The sequence below is a fragment of the Microcaecilia unicolor genome, chromosome 11, assembly GCF_901765095.1.
Source record: "Microcaecilia unicolor chromosome 11, aMicUni1.1, whole genome shotgun sequence".
Lineage (NCBI taxonomy): Eukaryota > Metazoa > Chordata > Amphibia > Gymnophiona > Siphonopidae > Microcaecilia > Microcaecilia unicolor.
In genome coordinates, this window is record NC_044041.1 from 6855999 (window position 1) to 6875500 (window position 19502).

The 19502-nt window shown below is 42.3% G+C and overlaps 1 protein-coding gene across 1 annotated transcript in view; it reads right to left on the minus strand.

Annotated features, from left to right (window-relative positions):
* Positions 1-19502, minus strand: part of FBXW8 (F-box and WD repeat domain containing 8) — a 331216-nt gene that overhangs the window by 213880 nt on the left and 97834 nt on the right. Inside the window, exon 3 of the mRNA XM_030219095.1 lies at positions 3994-4158. Coding sequence (XP_030074955.1) covers positions 3994-4158 — 165 coding nt within the window. The remainder of the gene's footprint in view (positions 1-3993; positions 4159-19502) is intronic.

The following is a 19502-nucleotide window of genomic DNA, read 5'->3' on the forward strand; positions in this document are numbered from 1 at the left end:
TGAAGACCGAAGCAAAGAATTCATTCAATCTCTCCGCTACGTCTTTGTCTTCCTTGATCGCCCCTTTTACCCCTCGGTCATCCAGCGGCCCAACCGATTCTTTTGCCGGCTTCCTGCTTTTAATATATAGAAAAAAAAATTTTGCTATGTTTTTTTGCCTCTAATGCTATCTTTTTTCGTAATCCTTGGCCTTCTTTATCTGCGCCTTGCATTGCTTTGACACTCCTTATGCTGCTTCTTGTTATTTTCAGATGGTTCCTTCTTCCATTAGCTTCCTTCACCTCACTTTTCAACCATGCCAGCTGTCTTTTGGACTTCCGCCTTTCTTTTCTAATTCGCGAAATATGTTTGGCCTGGGCCTCCAGGATGGTATTTCTGAACAGCATCCATGCCTGTTGTACAGTTTTTACCCTCTCAGTTGCCCCCCTAAGTTTTTTTTTTAACCGTTCTTCTCATTTTATCATAGTCTCCTTTTTTAAAGTTAAACGCTAACATATTTGACTTCCTGTGCATAGATACTTCAAGGTTGATATCACTGTTATCAAACGGCCCCAGTACCATAACGTCCCTCACCAGATCATGCGCTCCACTAAGGTCTGTTCTAGTTAGTCTGTGTGTAGTTTAGATTAGGTTGTTGCTTGTTCTCTAGTCTTGTTTCTGAGTTGTAGTTTTGTGTCTAGTCCCTGTCTGTTTGTGTCTTAGTGGCTGCTCTGCAGCTTCCAGTCCTGTCTCCTCTCTGTCAGTATTTGTTCCCTGTTTTAGTGGCTGCATGCAGCTTTCAGTCTTGTCCTTTAGCTTATCCCTTCCTTGCCCTGCTGTCTCGGTATGTTCCTTTCCCCTCTGACCCTCAGTCCTGGTTCAGCCTAGTGGGTATCCAGTCCTGCCTTGCCCAGTAAGTCCTGCCGGCCACCTGCATGCCAGGGGCTCAACTCCTGTGAAAGTGTGCCCTGCTCTGCTTGTTCCAGCTTGTTTGCCTCTGCTGCAACTCCAGTCCGGGGTTTCCAGTTTCTGTTCTGCCCTGTCCTCTGCGTTTGGAGGTGGTTTGCCTGCCGCTCCTCGGCAGTGGTCCAAGGGGCTCACAAAACCAGTTTCCAGCGTTGAAAATGTGACAGGATTGTACCAACAACATAAATTGGTCTCTGATAAAATAATGACAAATTTGTTCTTAGAGGGTCTTTTACTAAGGTGCACTCACGTTTATGGCGCGCGTTAAAATTGTGGGCATGCTAAACGTTACAGACACCAATGCATTCCTATGGGCATCTCTAATGTTTAGCATGCCCACAATTTTAGCGCGTGCTAAAAACATGAGTGCACCTTAGTAAAAGATGCCCTTAGTTTCTTCAATACACCAAAAGACTAAACTACCTGGAGCGACATTGTTTCTCCATAGTCAAATGTTGATCTAACAGACTACCCAATATTTTTAGTTCCATTTCAGTTCTTAAAGGAGTATTGTCTAACTTTACATTTAATCCAAAAGTCTTAATATGAGGTGTTGCCACCACCAAAAACTTTGACTTATGTCTATTTAATTTAAGATGAAGACAAGTTGCCCAATTTTCTACTAGCATAGCACTTCGGTTAATACATAAGCTCACATCATCTTTATCCTTAAAAAAGGGGAAAGTAAAGTAATATCAGCAGAGAACATTTTTAACCCTTTTTTTCCATTAAAAAACCCCAATATAGACATTATCACATTAAACAATGTAGGTGATGGGGTGATCCTTGTGGAACACCACTGACTGCCCGCCACTCCTCAGATACCTCACTTTTCTTCTGTACACTATACGATCTATATTGAAGAAAACCCTTTAACCAATCCACATATGGCCTCCAATTCCAAAACTGCTCAAGAGCTCTAGAAGAACTTGGTGGTCGACCAAATCAAATGTGCTGGATAAGTCAAATTGCATGACCATTATCTGTTTACCAAACTTAAATGGTTCTTAAAATCACCAATTATTGTACCCAGCAGTGTCTCTATACTATAGCTCTGTCTGAAACCCTGACAAAAGAAATGTAACAGACTGAAATGTTCTTAAAAAAAAATCAGTAAGTTGAGTCACCACTAGGCTTTCTAATATTTTTGCATAAAGTGGGATTGAGGCTACAGGTCAATAATTTGTCACTTAAACTAAAACACCTCTCTGCTTGTTTGGTATAGAGGTGAGAAGAATTTTCCTTAATTGTTCAGGGAAAACACCATTTACCAATGAATCCTTGACCCAATTCCATCCCATCTTCACATAACTCTCAGGTGGATTTTTCAGCAGATACATAGGACAGGCGTCAAGTTGACACTGAGATCTAATGTACTATGACAAAAATCATCTAAATTTAGTTCAGAAACTGGTAAAAACTCAGACCAGTATCTGTCAACTGCATATTCCATTCTCAATAGCTTCACTATTGACATACTACAAACAATTGCTCGTAGTTTGCTTGTATTTAAAATGATCTAATGACTTACTTTCAATCTCCACTCTCACATCTTACACTTTTTTCCTAAAATAATGAGTCAGCATATCTGCAGTTGGAGTGACTACTGATACCTCTATCAATACTTCAGGCCTCATTAAAAAATCCATTATCTTGTATAACTTTTCAGATTAGATTTGATATACCACTATATACTTACTATTTGTGCGTAAGCGGTTTACAATAAAAAAAAACAGTAATCATACATCATACACAACAAAATACAATGGCGAGCTAAAACAATGATATTACCGAAAACGGTAACGGAATTCAAAAATGCGTGGGATAAACATAAAGGAATTCTGTTCGGAAAGAATGAATCCTCAGAAGCTTAGCGGAGATTGGTGGCAGCACCGGTGGTTGGGAGGCGGGGCTAGTACTGGGCAGACTTCTACGGTCTATGCCCTGAAAATGGTAGATACAAATCAAGGTCATGAATACATATAAAGTAGCGCATATGAGTTTATCTCGTTGGGCAGATTGGATGGACCATACAGGTCTTTTTCTGTCGTCACCTACTATGTTACTATGTTATGTTATCCCTTATAAATTAGAAATCTATTCAATCACTACATTTAATCATCACCATAGCATTGCCTAAATAGTAGGTTCTTCAAAAATTATGGAAGGCAAAGTCATAAAAACATTATATCCAGGAATTCCTCAAAAAATGTCCAACATATGAAAAAGCTCTCTTCTGAGTAGAAGATATAGTTAGGCTAATCCTCGTAATACAAGGAGTCCTTCTTGCAAAGAATGCAATGTCCACACTGGAGAATACTTGAATAGTTTCCTAGATAAATACATAGGGAAAGGTAAACCTGATATAGATCGTCTTATCGTCTCAGCATAGTAGCTTTCTTTAGCTAATTTAATGTGGGCTTTATACTCATTCAATAATTTTCTCTACTCATTCTTATCTTCTAGACCCTGAGTCTTTCTCCACTGCCTCTCCACTTTTCTATATACTTGCTTTAGTTTTAATAACTCATCATACCAAAATTAGCTTTTTCTCTTACACATTTCATTTTTTTTAGAAGCCAATTCATCTAAAACTTCTTCCACTGTACTATTCTATTGATATATGGTACCAATTCTTTATCTGTCAGTCAATCAATTACCACTGACCAAAAAAGTGAAGGTTCTAATCAGCCTCTTAATACCTCACAAAATTTCTTTCCTTTTTTCCTTACAGCAGATTCTTGCCAATAAATAGTAAACTGCAATAAAAAAAATTATTTCACCACATTAATGGATCCAACTCCTATCTGCAATTGTTCCCCAAAAGTCAAGGCCCCAAGCCATAAAGTCTGACATCCTAATTGATATTTAGTAGTAATAGAAGTACATGATATTGGTATAATCAATGCAAGTAAAATTGAGAAATATCCACGTTAGAAAGAATATTAAAATCAACAACAGAAATGTCAAGTAGTATAAGACAGAAGTAGGGCTAATATTTTTCTAACGCATTTGAGGAGGATATAGGTTAACTGAACTGTGGTTTACCTTCCAGTTGGTTCTTAATGTGTTCTCTTTTACTAGGCTGTCCTGAAGCACTTGCTTCCAGCAAGAATAATCTGAGATAATGGCATCACGTAAGCAGCCTTCCTGTTGGCAGATCCGGTACCAAAGTACTTCATCTTCTGCAAGAAATTTCCAAGTTTTGCTTACCTAAAACAGTAACATAAGGTAAAATAAGCATGACAAAAGAAACAGGTAACTTTCCTGAACTATAACTGTTTATTTAAACCAAGTAAGGTATCAACGTTCATTATTAACTGACCGAAACTACAGTATTTATTTATGGCATTTCTATCCCACATTAGCCCAAGGTTCAATGTGGCTTACAACATAAACTAAAAGAAAATAAATAAATTAGAGCTACATTTAAAGAATAGATCATAACAATAATATATAGGAAGTGATAGAGGCAAATTCAGTGGGGCATCAAGAAGTAGTGAAATATAAGGAGCTAAATACTATTCAGCACTGAGTTCTAACATTGTTAAAGACTGAGCTAAAAAAGTAAGTTTTCAATAAATTAGGAAATAACCCATAATCACTAGTATATCTAATTTCTTTAGAAGGATAATGCCATATTTTGGTACACTGATAAGAAAAGTTAGCATTGTGGATTGTTTTGTAAGATACACTTCTGCAACTGGGGAAATGTAAAATGAGATATTCTTTGGATGACACAGAAACATTGCGTGAAAGTAAATCAATGAGTGCATTCATATAGGATGGTGACATGCCAAATAAAATTTGATGGACCAACACACATAGCTTGAATGAAATTCTGCACTTTATAGGTAACCAGTGTAGATTATGAAGGAATGGGGTAGCTTTAGCAAAGCACGGCAATTTACAAATTAGATGGGCAGCCGTGTTTTGAACAGTTTGGAGTTTTTATTAAGAAGGCCGCATTTAATTCCAACATAGATGGAATTATAATAGTTGACTTTTGTTAGAACAAGACTGGTCTTGTGAAAAATGATTACAATCTCTTTAGTTTCCAAAGCATAAGGAAGGAACTAGAGACAACATTCAAGATTTGACTGTCTGACTGATCAACTGTAACCCCTAAGATTTTCATTGAGGATATAAGAGGATATGTTATATTATCAACTGTAAAATCTTTGATTCCATCAACAGCGGATGGAGAGCAGTACAAAGAAAGTACAAAAACAAAATTAGACAGGCAAAGAAAAAAAATACTACAACTAGATCAAATAGGCCCAGACTACTCAAACACAAAGAAACTCTACAAACTCGTAAACCTACTAAATACCAAACCCCTAACAGGAAATAATGAGCCTCCATCAGCACAAGAAATGACCAAATACTTTGAGAAGAAAGTTCTCAACATTCAAAAAAATCTACCTCAGGCAAACACCAAACTCAAAAATCTACTAGATGTAGGTATATTAAAAGCAGAAAGTCGGCTAAAGAATCGGTAGGGCCGCTGGACGACGGTGGTGTTAAAGGGGCGATCAGGGAAGACAAAGCTGTAGCGGAGAAATTAAATGAATTCTTTGCTTCGGTCTTCACCGAGGAGGATTTGGGAGGGATACCGGTGCTGGAAAAGGTATTTGAAGCGGACCAGTCGGAAAGACTGAATGATTTCTCTGTAAACTTGGAGGATGTAATGGGGCAGTTCTGCAAACTAAAAAGTAGTAAATCGCCGGGTCCGGATGGTATTCATCCCAGAGTATTAATAGAGCTGAAAAATGAACTTGTGGAGCTGCTGTTAGTAATATGCAATTTATCCTTAAAATCAGGTGTGGTACCGGAAGATTGGAGGGTGGCCAATGTAACGTCGATTTTTAAAAAGGGTTCCAGAGGAGATCCGGGAAATTATAGACCGGAGAGCCTGATGTCGGTGCCGGGAAAAATGGTGGAGGCTATTATTAAGAATAAAATTACGGAGCACGTACAAAAGCATGGGCTGCTGAGACAAAGTCAGCACGGATTTAGTGAAGGTAAGTCTTGCCTCACAAATCTACTGCATTTTTTCGAGGGGGTGAACAAGCATGTGGACAAAGGGGAGCCGGTGGATATTGTATATCTAGATTTTCAGGCGTTTGACAAAGTGCCTCATGAAAGACTCCAAAGGAAACTGGAGAGTCATGGGATCGGAGGCAGTGTATTATTATGGATTAAGAGCTGGTTAAAAGACAGGAAGCAGAGAGTAGGGTTGAATGGTCAGTATTCTCGATGGAGAAGGGTAGTTAGTGGGGTCCCTCAGGGGTCTGTGCTGGGACCGCTTCTTTTTAACATATTTATAAATGACCTTGAGATGGGAGTAACTAGTGAGGTAATTAAATTTGCAGATGACACAAAGTTATCCAGGGTCATCTCGTTGCGGGAGGAGTGTGAAAGATTACAATAGGACCTCGTGAGACTGGGGGATTGGGCGTCCAAATGGCAGATGAAGTTCAACGTTGACAAGTGCAAAGTGATGCACGTGGGAATTACGGCTATGTCATGCAACGTTCCGCTTTAGGAGTTACAGACAGAGAAAGGGATCTGGGAGTCATCGTGGATAGAACGTTGAAATCTTCCGCTCAATGTGCTGCGGCGGCGGCTAAGGCGGCGAACAGAATGTTGAGTATTATTAGAAAAGGGATGGAAAACAAGCATAAGGATGTTATAATGCCGTTATATCGCTCCATGGTGCGACCGCACCTGGAGTATTGTGTTCAGTTCTGGTCGCCTCATCTCAAAAAAGATATAAAGGAATTGGAGAAGGTGCAGAGAAGGGCGACGAAAATGATAAAAGGGATGGGACGACTACCTTATGAGGAGAGGTTAAGACGGCTAGGACTCTTTAGCCTGGAGAAAAGGCGGCTGAGGGGTTATATGATTGAGGTCTACAAAATAATGAGTGGGATAGAGCGGACAGATGTGAAGGCGTTTGTTTACCGCTTCTAACAATATAGAAACTTAAGTGGACACAAGATGAAATTAGAATGTGGTAGGTTTAAAACAAACTGGAGAGAGTTTTTCTTTACTTCAGCGTGTGGTTAGACTCTGGAACTCATTGCCGGAGAATGTAGTGATGGCAGCTGGCCTTGCTGAGTTTAAAGGGGGTCTGGACAGATTCCTGAGGAAAGTCCATTGATCGTTATTAAATTTTGGGTTTTTGCCAGGTTCTTGGGTGGCCTGTGATTGGCCGCTGTCCGGAGACAGTGTGCTGGGCTTGATGGACCTTTGGTCTTTTCCCAGCGTGGCAGTGCTTATGTACTTATGTACTCGAACCACCTCTAGATGAAACACCAGCAGACAGAACCTGGGCAAACGTACTACAAAATAGCAAAACAGTTACCAAACAATAAAAAAAAAAATTCTCAACCGCACACTGCACCCTTGATGCACCACAACTACTGAATGAAACCCCACCCACACGCTTCGCGGCTCAACTCACCTCCCACCTATATTTTATGTTCCAAGAAGACAAATTCCCTTTGAAAAAAGCAACATACTACTCACACCAATCCCATAAAGACACAACCCCCCCCCCGCCCAAAAAAAAAAAAAAACAACCCATAGAAAGATACTAACTACAGACCAACAGCAGTCATACCCCTGCTGACCAAAATAATGGAAGGAATCATAGCCAACTGAACTACCTCAATAAATTCTCAACACTACATGAATCCCATCAGTTTCAGGTCCCCACCACCAGGGCTGGGAGTCGGTACAAAAAATCCTTCGACTCACTCTGACTCCTCAGTTTATGGTACCTCCGACTCCTCAGTTTTAATATGTATTTTTTTTTTGCATAGTTGACTGAAAGAGTGCAGCATGCAAGGCTGGCATGTTAATGTTGGGTTTAAATCTATGTCATTGTGACTTTTTATTTATTTATTAAAGAAACTATAAATATTCATTAATCCTAAAGTTTAAACAAAAAACACACATAAAAAAACAAGGTTATGTTTAGTTGTTTTTTTATCAAGTATGAAGTCATCATTGCATTAGCCAGTATAAAATCTGGAACAACCACAATCCTTTGGAAATTCTAGAACAAAATCAAAGTTAACCTACATAAACCAAAAACATTTGGAAAACCTAAACAACTTATATGTTATTTAAACTTGGCATATATAGGCTGTAGAATAGCTGTTAAACATAATCCAAAATTAACTAATATATTGTTCTTAGAAACAGAATTGCTTCTGGCCAGATCCTCCAGAAGCCCTTAAATCTGATTTGATTATTTTCAGGTGCTGAAACAGTCTTTCAAACACTGACTTGGGTGGGTGGGCATTGCTGTTACGGTTCTAGCTGCATCACTGACAATCTCTGGATAAACAATATGGCTTCTTCTATAGTCAGTTTTGATGAGCGGGTCAAACTTCTCCACTTGTTTTAATCCTTTAAAAAACTCTTGCATTAATTTACAGGTTGCTTTCCATGCTTAACCGACATCGCTTTGCTTTTGAAGCTTCCATTTTGTCCAAATAGGCTTGAAAAATTCTCTTCTTCATTTGAAGAGGATGAACCCTGAGTTACCATTACCACCAGTATTTACAGCTTTAGCTTCATCCAGTGGTTTATGAGTTTCAGGTAGCAACCCTTTCATGCGAACTGCTATGTCATAGAGTGCCTGTTTTCCTGTAGCGATTTGGTCACTGCTCAACAAAATTCGGCTCATTGGATCAACATAAATAGCAGCTAAGAGAATTTGATTATCCAGCAGAGCTCCTCTCTGTTTCCTCATTGAAGATACAATGCCATCAGCAATTAACCCCCCACTTTTGTTAAGGTTATATATCAAGCCCTTCCATTCCAAGAAGAATTTACCTGGTGTTAAACCTTCATATTGCAGCTTCTTGGTACAGCAAAAGGGTAAGAAAGTAGCCTAATTCTGGTAACTTGAGCCCACTGGTTTTCTTTTAATGAAACATTTACATTGTCCAGTTCTTCAAGAAAGTCTTTTAGTTCAAGCAAACGCTTTATCATCAAGTAAGTGCTTCCCCAGCGTGTTGCTTGATCCAAAATGGCTCCTTTTCCAGGCACGTCTCTTCAGAATAGCATCTGTTTTAGGGATCCTGGCTGCAACAGCTACTTGCCTCAACTTGCTAATTAGTGTAGTCGCATGATGATCCTTCAATCCATCTCTTATTGCTAGTTGCAGAGTATGAACAGCACAACGCATATGTTGAATGGTAATAAGCTTAGATGCTTCTTCAAGCATATCATCCAACTTCACAGCTTTCTTGAATTGCATAACTATCATCTTCTGATATTTGTATGCTGCTTAATCATCAACTTCCTCTTCATTTTTTCAATTGTGCTTAACATATTTAAAGCATTATCAGTTACAATACATAGAATGTGTTCCTTTTTAATTTCAAAATCTTCTAAAACACCTTCCACTAACTTCTGCATATACCCACTGGTATGAGTGTGCTGAGTGTCCTTTACTCCTAATGTCCGGGTTATTGTTTTTTTGTTTTCATCAGCAAATCTAACATTAATTGCAAAATAATTGACTCGTGGACGTGTGCATGCATCCATTTTAATAAAGACAAAACGTCCCTTCAGACTTTTTCTTGTTCTTCCTTCTTACATTGGGCCTTCTTCAAGTATAAAGTTTCCTTATACTTTCTCGTTCCAGAGAAACTCTAAGCTTTTTAGCCATTTCTCCATTTAAGCCTAAAAAGGCTGGTTGTGAAAAAAAAAAGATAGTGGTATACTATTCTTTACTGCCATTTCAATGATGTGGTTTTTGAATTTTTCTGGTGTCATTGTTATAGTAACTTTGTCAGCTGTAAAAAATCTTGATAGTTTGTGTCTGGCCTCCAGTAGATTTCTGATCTTTATTGACCCTGAAGTAGATGGAATGTTTTCATTGCTATCTTTCTCATTCACAGCTTCTAACACTTTAGGATGGAAACGCTGCAAGTGTCTTTTTAAATCTGATGTTCTTGTAGGTGCATTTTTTTCATAACCACTGAAACTGCTAATTTTTGCATCACATGCTTTTTCACCATCATCATCTTCTATAATACATTGACATACATACTGTTTCCCATCTGTTGATATTGTAAAGTGTTCATAAACAGCAGACTTTGTCATGTTTCCTGACATTCTTTTTGTCATTGTGAATGGTGTGCCACTTCCACTAAACTATAAAGCTCTTCTTGGCAGAGAGAGAGGAAGTTGGGGTGGAGTCTCTCTGCTGCCTTATCTGTGTGTGCTGAATGATCGCCTCTTGGAGCTTAAGTTCAGTGTGGGGTCAGAGAGGAGGTGCTCTACAGCAGGTCAGTAAATGCAAAGGGAGACTGAGCAGAGGGAAGCTCTCCAGCAAAATAGTTCTCTGCTGTGAATAAAGCTTAGTACCTAGTTGTTTCACTAGTGTGAAGTCCAGCTGAACTTCTCTGCTGTGAATAAAGCTTAGTACCTAGTTGTTTCACTAGTGTGAAGTCCAGCTGAACTTCTCTGCTGAGAATAAAGCTTAGTACCTAGTTGTTTCACTAGTGTGAAGTCCAGCTGAACTTCTCTGCTGTGAATAAAGCTTAGTACCTAGTTGTTTCACTAGTGTGAAGTCCAGCTGAAGTACTTTATTCAAATGTATGAGGAGTCGGTACATTTTTGCCGACTCCAACTCCGACTCAATGTACCCAAAATTGCTGCCGACTCCGACTCCACAGCCCTGAATTCAAGGTTGATGTTCTGCACCTTGTCGCAGAAATAATCAGCCAGTGATTGAGGAGAGAGGGGGGGGGGGGGGGTGGGAGCGGAGGGCACTTTGAGGAGGGAGTTGAGGGTGGTGAAGAGACGACGAGGGTTAGAGCTGAGGGGATTAGTCAACTGGGTGTAGTAGTCCTGTTTGGCGAGGAATAGGGAGGACTGGAAGGAGGATAGCATGAATTTGTAATTAATGAAATCAATATGGGTGCGAGATTTCCTCCAGAGGCGTTCAGCCGATCGGGCGCAGGAGCGAAGGTATCGGGTGCAAGGGGTCAACCAGGGCTGGGGAATAGTACATCTTGTGGGACGGGAGAAGGATGGTGCAAGGGTGTCCAGTGCAGAGGAGAGAGTGGCATTGTAAGTGGAGACAGCCTTGTCGACAGACTCGGAGGACATAATGGAAGGGAGGAGATTAGAGATACTAGAGAATAAGGTGGGAGGGTCGACAGCCTGGAGATTCCTGGAAGTAGTGGTTAGTGTTGGGTGGGACTGAGGGGGAGGGTGATGAAGTGTGAAGGTGATCAGGTGATGGTCAGAGAGAGGAAGAGCTGATGCGCAGAAATCAGAGGGTGAGCAGGTAGAGGAGAGGACGAGGTCAAGACAGTGGCCACATTGGTGAGTAGGGGTGGTGGAGCTCAGTTGGAGGTTGAAGGAGGAGGTTAGAGTGAGGAACTGAGAAGCATAAGAGTCGGATGGGTCATCAGTGTGTATGTTAAAGTCACCAAGAATGAGGGATGGGGATGAGGGCTCAAGAAAGACGGACAGCCAGGCATCGAAGTCGGTAAGAAAGGAAGGGAGGGACTTATCAGGGGGGCGGTAAATGACTGCAACTTTGAGTGGCAGCGGGTAGAATAGATGGATGGCGTGAACTTCAAAGGATGCGAAGCAGTGAGACTGCGGTAGGAGGAGAGGTTGAAAACTGCAGGAGGGCGAAAGTAGTAATCCGACGCCGCCACCACGGTCAACTGGGCGGGGAGAATGGGAGAAGAGATAACCTCCATGGCATAAGGCCACGACTGAGGCAGAGTCGTCGGGGGTGAGCCAGGTTTCAGTTAGGGCGAGCAGAAAGGAACGGGAGATGAAGAGATCATGGGTGAAGGAAAGTTTGTTGCAGACCAAGCGGGCATTCCACAGGGCACACGAGAAGGGGAGGGAGGGAGGGGGAGAAGGGGAATAGAGATGAGATTGGAGACATTGCGGAAACGTTTGCATGGATGAGTCGAGGATTGAGGACGGTGTGGGGGACCTGGGTTGGGATTGATGTCTCCCGCGGATAGCAAGAGAGTGCGGAGGAGGGTGGTGGAGGTAGGGCGATGAAGGCAGGATGCACTTAGGAGGAATGGGGAAGGATTCATGGCAGGGAGGAGGTGTTGAAGGTTGAGAGCTAGGAAGGAGGAGGAGGACAGCAGAGATGGTGTGGTGGTGGGGGACAGGGGTGGGTATGGTATTGCAGAAGTGAGCAGGACGGGAGAGGACATGGATGGGCAGTGAGTTCATGTTTTCTGGCAGGCCTAGGTTTTGTGATTTGAAGCACTACCATCTCCAGAGTGCCTTCTGCTGCGCTGCTGTGCCACTTTGGAATACACTCTCACTCAATTCCTACTGAACTTTCCTACTCTAAAAACCTATCTCACTTATGGCGAGTGCATGCTGGACTAATCACCTGCAGTATCCTGATTCTCTTCACGCATACATCCTCACTTTCTCTTTATACCCACTTCCTCTAGTTTCCTTTGCCGCCCTCCCTCTCTAACTATTTATTCTCTATCCTATAATATTATGGCATTCCTTCCCTTTCTTCAAATTTGTTATGTAAACCACTTTTTTATGCTATATTGAAAGGTGTCATATCAAGTGCAATAAATCATACCATCTGGGACAGACTGTTCCTTTCAGCATTCATAGTATTAGTCATGGACCATGTCCTTTTATGGTGACAAGAGAAGAGTTGCTCAGGATACTAAAGCCCGTAGTTCCTCAATGTCCACTCAGTGATGGGCTGTAGGCCCATCCCTCAACCTGACAGACTGAAGGATGTCCATCTGTGTTCATTTGAATGGGCCCGGGTGGCATCTGACATATGGGTTTTGTGGCGTGGACAGGCATAGTTACAAGCTAGAATTTTCCCACCTATTGCAGATTCTTTTAAAGTGTTGACTGGTAGCAAGCTGGCTAAGAAAGTGTCTGTGTAGGTCACCCAAACATTATTGGACTTGGGGTGGTGCTTTGTCTTCCAAGAAGATTGGAGCACCGGGAGGTACTCCATTTATTTATTTTTTGTTCTGAAAAAGGAAGGGAACTTTTACCCTATTCCAGATCTCAAGGTAGTGAGTGAACCATGTGCTTCGACTGGTGTATTTCAGAATGGAAATGTTGAGTTCAGTGATCACATGGTATGCCAGGGAAAGTTCTCAACAGCCTTAGATCTCAAAGAAGCATGTCACATGAAATGAGATTGAAGGGGGGCAGACTCAAGAAAAATGTCAGGAAGTATTTTTTCACGGAGAGAGTAGTGGATGCTTGGAATGCCCTCCCGCGGGAGGTGGTGGAAATGAAAACGGTAACGGAATTCAAACATGCGTGGGATAAGCATAAAGGAAGCCTGTGCCGAAGGAATGGATCCTCAGGAGCTTAGTCAAGATCGGGAGGCAGGGCTGGTGGTTGGGAGGCGGGGATAGTGTTGGGCAGACTTATACGGTCTGTGCCAGAGCCGGTGGTGGGAAGCGGGACTGGTGGTTGGGAGGCGGGGATAGTGCTGGACAGACTTGTACGGTCTGTGCCAGAGCCGGTGGTTGGGAGGCAGGGCTGGTGGTTGGGAGGCGAGGATAGTGCTGGGCAGACTTATACGGTCTGTGCCAGAGCCTGTGGTTGGGAGGCGGGGCTGGTGGTTGGGAGGCAGGGATAGTGCTGGGCAGACTTATATGGTCTGTGCCCTGAAGAGCACAGGTACAAATCAAAGTAGAGTATACACAAAAAGTAGCAAATATGAGTTATCTTTTTGGGCAGACTGGATGGACCGTGCAGGTCTTTTTCTACCGTCATCTACTATGTTTGGAAGGGACAGGGCAATGAAGAGAATGTGGAAGGGGGCCATAAGTAGTGACTGAGGTGTTTATGGGTGCATATGTAGTGATGGTGATTTGACAGGCAGATTGGCAGGTGGGAAGGTAGGTGGAGGGCTGGCAGATGGGTAGGTAGGTTGCTGGGCTAGGGGGGCAAGTAGGTTGCTAGGCTGGGGGGCAAGTAGGCAGGTAGGTTGCTGGGCTGGGGCAGGCAGACAGGCAGGCAGATGGGCTGGAAGGCAGGCAGGATAAGGGTGAGCAGTCAGACAGGAGAGTGATGGGTTGGCAAGGCGGCAGGTGGGGAGGCAGGCAGGTAGGTAGTTGTGAAGGCTAGGAGGCAGGCAGGTTGTTGAAGGGCAGACAAGCAGGCAAGTTGAAGGGCAGGTTGGTTGACTGGCTCGCAGGCTGCCAGGAACAAGGTGAGTGTGGTGGAGAGCTCAGCAGCAGGACAGGAACAAGCTGGAATACTTTGGAGGTTGGTTGATAGGCAGGCAGGCAGGAACAGGTGAGTGCGGTGGTGAGCACAGCAGCGGGACTGGAGCACGCTGGAATAAAATGGAGCAGAAGAGAGCAGAGCAGCAGGATTGGAGCAAGCTGGATCAGACGGACTGGAACAAGGTGGAGCAGAAGAGAGCAGAGCAGCAGGACTGGAGCGAGCTGGAGCAGAAGGACTGGAACGAGCTGGAGCAGAAGGACTGGAGCAGGCAGGGAGAAGCTGGAGCAGAAGGACTGGAACAAGCTGGGGCTAATGGACTGGAGCAAGCAGGGAGAAGCTGGATCACGCGGACTGGGACACTTTGGAACAGGCTGGATCAGGCGGACCCACCGGGTTGAGTTATCTCTTCTCCGAGACCACGCGTGGCCTGTTCCATGTGAAGGGTATATGTGAAGCCGAAATAGGGCTGTTCCTCCGCACCTGGCCCTGGCTCGTACCATCCATAGGTCGCAAGGAATCGCTACAGTCTACAGCTACTGTCTCAAACCCCCGAGCTTATTGACTTTAATTTAAAGCTTCAACATACTGGTCATGCTGCTTCCCACATTTATAAATATTTACTAAGTAAATCAAGTATTACATATACAGGTTTGCGTAGATGTTGGGAGGAAGACATTCAGCAACCTAGCTCAGATAAATTGTGGGAGCAACTATGGAATTCCCTTTTTAGATGCTCTAACTCTTCAATAACTATACAGTCTTTGTATTTTTTTATGCATAGATCTTTGTGGACGCCATATAAGTTGCATATTATTGTTCCCTCTACATCCAATTTATGTTGGTCTTGTCAATCTCAAGTGGGCAATATTAAGCATCTTAAATTTGACTGTGTGTGTATTCAAAATTAATGGAAAGAAATCTGGACACAACTGGTTGACATTTTTTGCCTTTCTGGTTCAATAACTTTTAAATTTGTGGTACTTAAAGATCAGTGCTTTAAAAGCTTGCTGACTTCCAATGAAGGCATCCTTGTTAACACAATGGTATCTTTAGCCCTGAAGGTAATCTTTTTATATTGGAAGTCTTTATATCATGCCACTTACCAGGAATGGCGGAATCTATTGCTTCAAACTTGTAAGTACGAACACACACCATGCAAAAAATTCTTTACATTTTGCTTCGTATAGGGAAAGGAGAAATTAGATCTTACCTGCTAATTTGCTTTCCTTTAGTCCCTCCGGACCGGACCAGGATTGGACTGTTGGGTTGTGCCCGCCTACCAGCAGGTGGAGACTGAGAAAAAACTCTGACTCTAGAGAGCCAATAGGAGCCCTGGCCATGTGACCTTAGCCTCAGTATTTGAATAACAAAGCAGGAAAGAAAGAAAGAACTTCTGTGCCTTATGGAATCCTAGCAGCCACAAATTCCTCGGCAAAACCGAGTACTAGAGCTCACCAGCAACTCTCACCAAAGAAGTGGTATGGCCCATTTGTATTAGAGCTCGCCAGCAACTCTCACCAGAGAAGTGGCATGGCCCATTCATATTAGAGCTCACCAGCAACTCTCACCAGAGAAGTGGTATGACTCACTTAAGGTTTCATATATATTCCATCAACTGAGCTCACCAGCAACTCTCACCAAAGAAGTGGTATGACCCATTAAGGTTTTATATATATATATTCCAGCAACTGAGCTCACCAGCAACTCTCGGCAGAGAAGTGATATGACATATTTAAGGCTTTATATATATTCCAGCAACTGAACTCACCAGCAACTCTCACCAGAGAAGTGGTATGACCCATTAAGGTTTTATATATATTCCAGCAACCGAGCTCACCAGCAACCACCAGAGAAGTGGTATGGACCACGCAAAGTCTTTTTTTTTTTTTTTTTAAACATTCCACGTGTGGTAAAGGAACGAATACACTTCCAAACTTAATAAAAGAATCTAAAGAGTTGATAGAACATGGGAGGGGCCTGGTCCGGTCCGGAGGGACTAAAGGAAAGCAAATTAGCAGGTAAGATCTAATTTCTCCTTCCTTAGCATCCCTCCGGACCGGACCAGGATTGGACTGTTGGGAAGTACCAAAGCAGTAATCTTACGGGAGGGACAGACATTGAGAATGTGGTAGAGTCCCTGAAGACACCCAAACTAGGATGAATACGAAGCCAAAGCTTGATGATCCAAGAACCGCCAATAAACTAAATAGAATGACTACAAAGCAAAAAAGCTGAAAAGTCCAAGCGATGCTGAACATTGTCCCCTACCAAGTGGCCGCTATATAATGTCCCCTACCGCACTATCAGTGCAGCGCAAAGGACAGAGAGACTCGAGGAAAAAAAAAAAAACGACTGAAAGAAAGATGGCAAAGGTAGAAGCAGAGCCGCCTGGAAACAAAAAACTGCAATGAATCTACCTCAGCTGAGAAAGTGGAAACCGAGATCCTGAAGTACAATACTCCAGATATCGTAGACTATTGCTGACCTAGCAACAGATTGGAAGTATGTAAAGCCTGTCAGTGAGAAAGTACCTGATCACTAGAAGCTAAATAGGTAAAAACAAGAATGCAGTTAAATACTATGCAGAAGAAGAAGGTACCTAAATCCTTGCTGCAAATTAGACTGAAGGTCCAAATAAACTGACAGCCGCTGCAGTTACCCAACATGAAAAAAAAAAAAAACCATATCTCAGAGCGCAATTCAACTGAGAGAGAAAGAATCATATGTAGCTGTTGCCTCTGCAAACCAATCACCTGAGACTCTTGTCATAGACCCCAATTAGTGAAAACGGGAATAAATCAACAGTAGACACTTGTTAGTACCTTTCATCTGTTAGAAACATATAGAAGTCCATAAAACACTACACAGTTCCAGGAACAACATGTATAGAATGTTTGTACGTTTAGGAATCTAGCCAGGTGCTCATGGTCTGGATTGGCCGTGGACAGAAAGGTGGGCTCAATAGGACCTTTGAGCTTTTCCCAGTGTGGAATTACATATGTACTTATGTAGTAGAACTATAAATATACATATATATTTTCACAGATGCAGCCATCAAAAAACTGGTCACTGTGTATATGCTCCCGGCATACCTGCAGGAAGAATGCTCAATCTCAACCACCAGACCACTAGTGAGAATACAGAGGCCAACTGAGTGGAGGGATTCCATCAGAGATAAATATCTGGATACGAGAGGGCATCTATCTCTGCCGCTGACAAGTCTTTTTAGCAAGAGAGTAAGCGAGGCACATGGAAGGTCAGAGCAAAAAGAAATAGTTGTAGAACTGGGACCTCCCCTTAAGGTACTATCCACTGAGAACTCTTTTTTTTTTTTTTTTTCCTTCAATGGTCACGAAATTGACAGAGTGAAAAGCTGCCCAAAAAAGACTACCGAGACGCCAAAGCGAATGAAGAAAAAATTGCTTCTTGGGAGCTAGAAAGTAAAATTTTACTCTGCAAAATAGAGCAAGGTAATGGCCGAAGGCCCAAGAACATCCAGAGAAAACAGAAAGTGGGACGCTTGTAGAGAAGACAAAAACAGTCTGCGCCAACTTGACTAAACAAAGAGAGAAAAAATAGAAACATGCTATGAAATCTAATGAGATCACACGAGAGCTCAAAAGAGAGACCTGGCTACATGCACCCCATAACCTAGGGTGTGCCCGAAATGCACCACCCGTTGCTTGACCTGACAACTCTGCCAATAAGACTGTCTGTAATGAACCAGACATCTATGGAAAGGATGAAACGACGAGACGTAGTTTCATGAGCGCCGCTGCTACTACGACCATAACTTAAGAAAAAAGTGCGCGGAGCCGACGCGAGACCGAAGAGCAGGGCAAGAAAACTGGTAATGAGGACCTTATCATCCTCGTATCACGGACATTACTCCTCCTATACTGAGATGTACTAAGATGTACCAACCCACATCCATAAGAAATGAATGTGGTACTTGCAACCTGGATTGACCACAACTGAGAACAGGATGCTGGGCTTAATGGACTCTTAGACTTTCCCCGTATGACCATACTCATATACTAATAGCAAAAATGCACAGGAAGTGAAAGAATCCCCTTCCAATTGAAAGGAAGGTCTGGAATGAGGACATATAGAATGAAAATGAAAGGATCACCATATGTTGAGCGTGGACTGAGACACACTGGCCTTTAATTTTACCGGATCTCCCCAAACCTCATATCATGTCATGCCTCCTTCCTCACTGAGATGTACAGAGATGAACAGACGCACACTCACGAGATATGAATGTGGTATTTGCAATCTGGATTGACCCCATCTGAAAACAGGATGGGGACTCTTGGCCTTTCCCATTATGGCAACACTTATGCCCTTATGGCAAAAAATGCACAGAAAATGAGTGAATCTCCTTCCAAGAGAAAAAAAACTCTGGAGAGAGGAAGAATAAAATGAAAATGAAAAGGAATAGACTTGGAAAATACCTATTACGGAAAAGGTGGTGAATTTGTGCCACAGGAGACAAGACTGTACCTGACGTCAAGAAAGCTTGAAACAAGACCCTAAAATCTGTAAGGAAGAGAAAGGGATAGCAGATATTATGGATGGTCATACTGGACAAAACCAGAATGTTTACCATGTGCCGAGCCTGAATAGATAGAGGAAACAAAATACAAGTAGATGGCATGAGGACCTCCCACTATCCTTAAGTGGGAGAAAATGCAAATTGACCTGATAACTTTACTCCCTAAGTGGACATATATCTTGTAAGTCCTAGAAGAAAACTAAGATAACACATGAGAAACTCCAAGACAGTTGGAAAGTAGAGAAGATGTGAATAAAACATGCCTTCTAAAGCATCTGAGAAAACTGGGTGCTCGGTAGACAGGACTGAGTCTCCTAGAATATGAGAACCATCTGAACCATGTAGCCTATGCAGCTGTCATCTGCTATGCCAAAGAGAATGCATAGCCATGAAAGAAAATTGCTGAAAGGAAGTAAGACCTTATGTCCAGAATTACAAAGTACGCAACAATTGAGTATCAGACAATGTATTTCATTGCACATGGCATCTGAACCATATAGCCTACGCTCTAGAGAACGTTTGTTAAGATCTTAAAACACTGTATAAGAACATAGCCACGGAGGAAAATTTCCTAAAAGGAATTAAGATCTTATGTCCAGCATTGTAAAGTACCAAACAATGGCACCTGAACCAGATAGCCTATGCCATAGAAAATGTTTGTTAAGTTCTTAAAACACTGTATAACATCATAGCCATGAAGGGAAATGCTTGAAAGGAACTAAGATATTATGGCCAGATTTGTAAAGTACTAATCAAT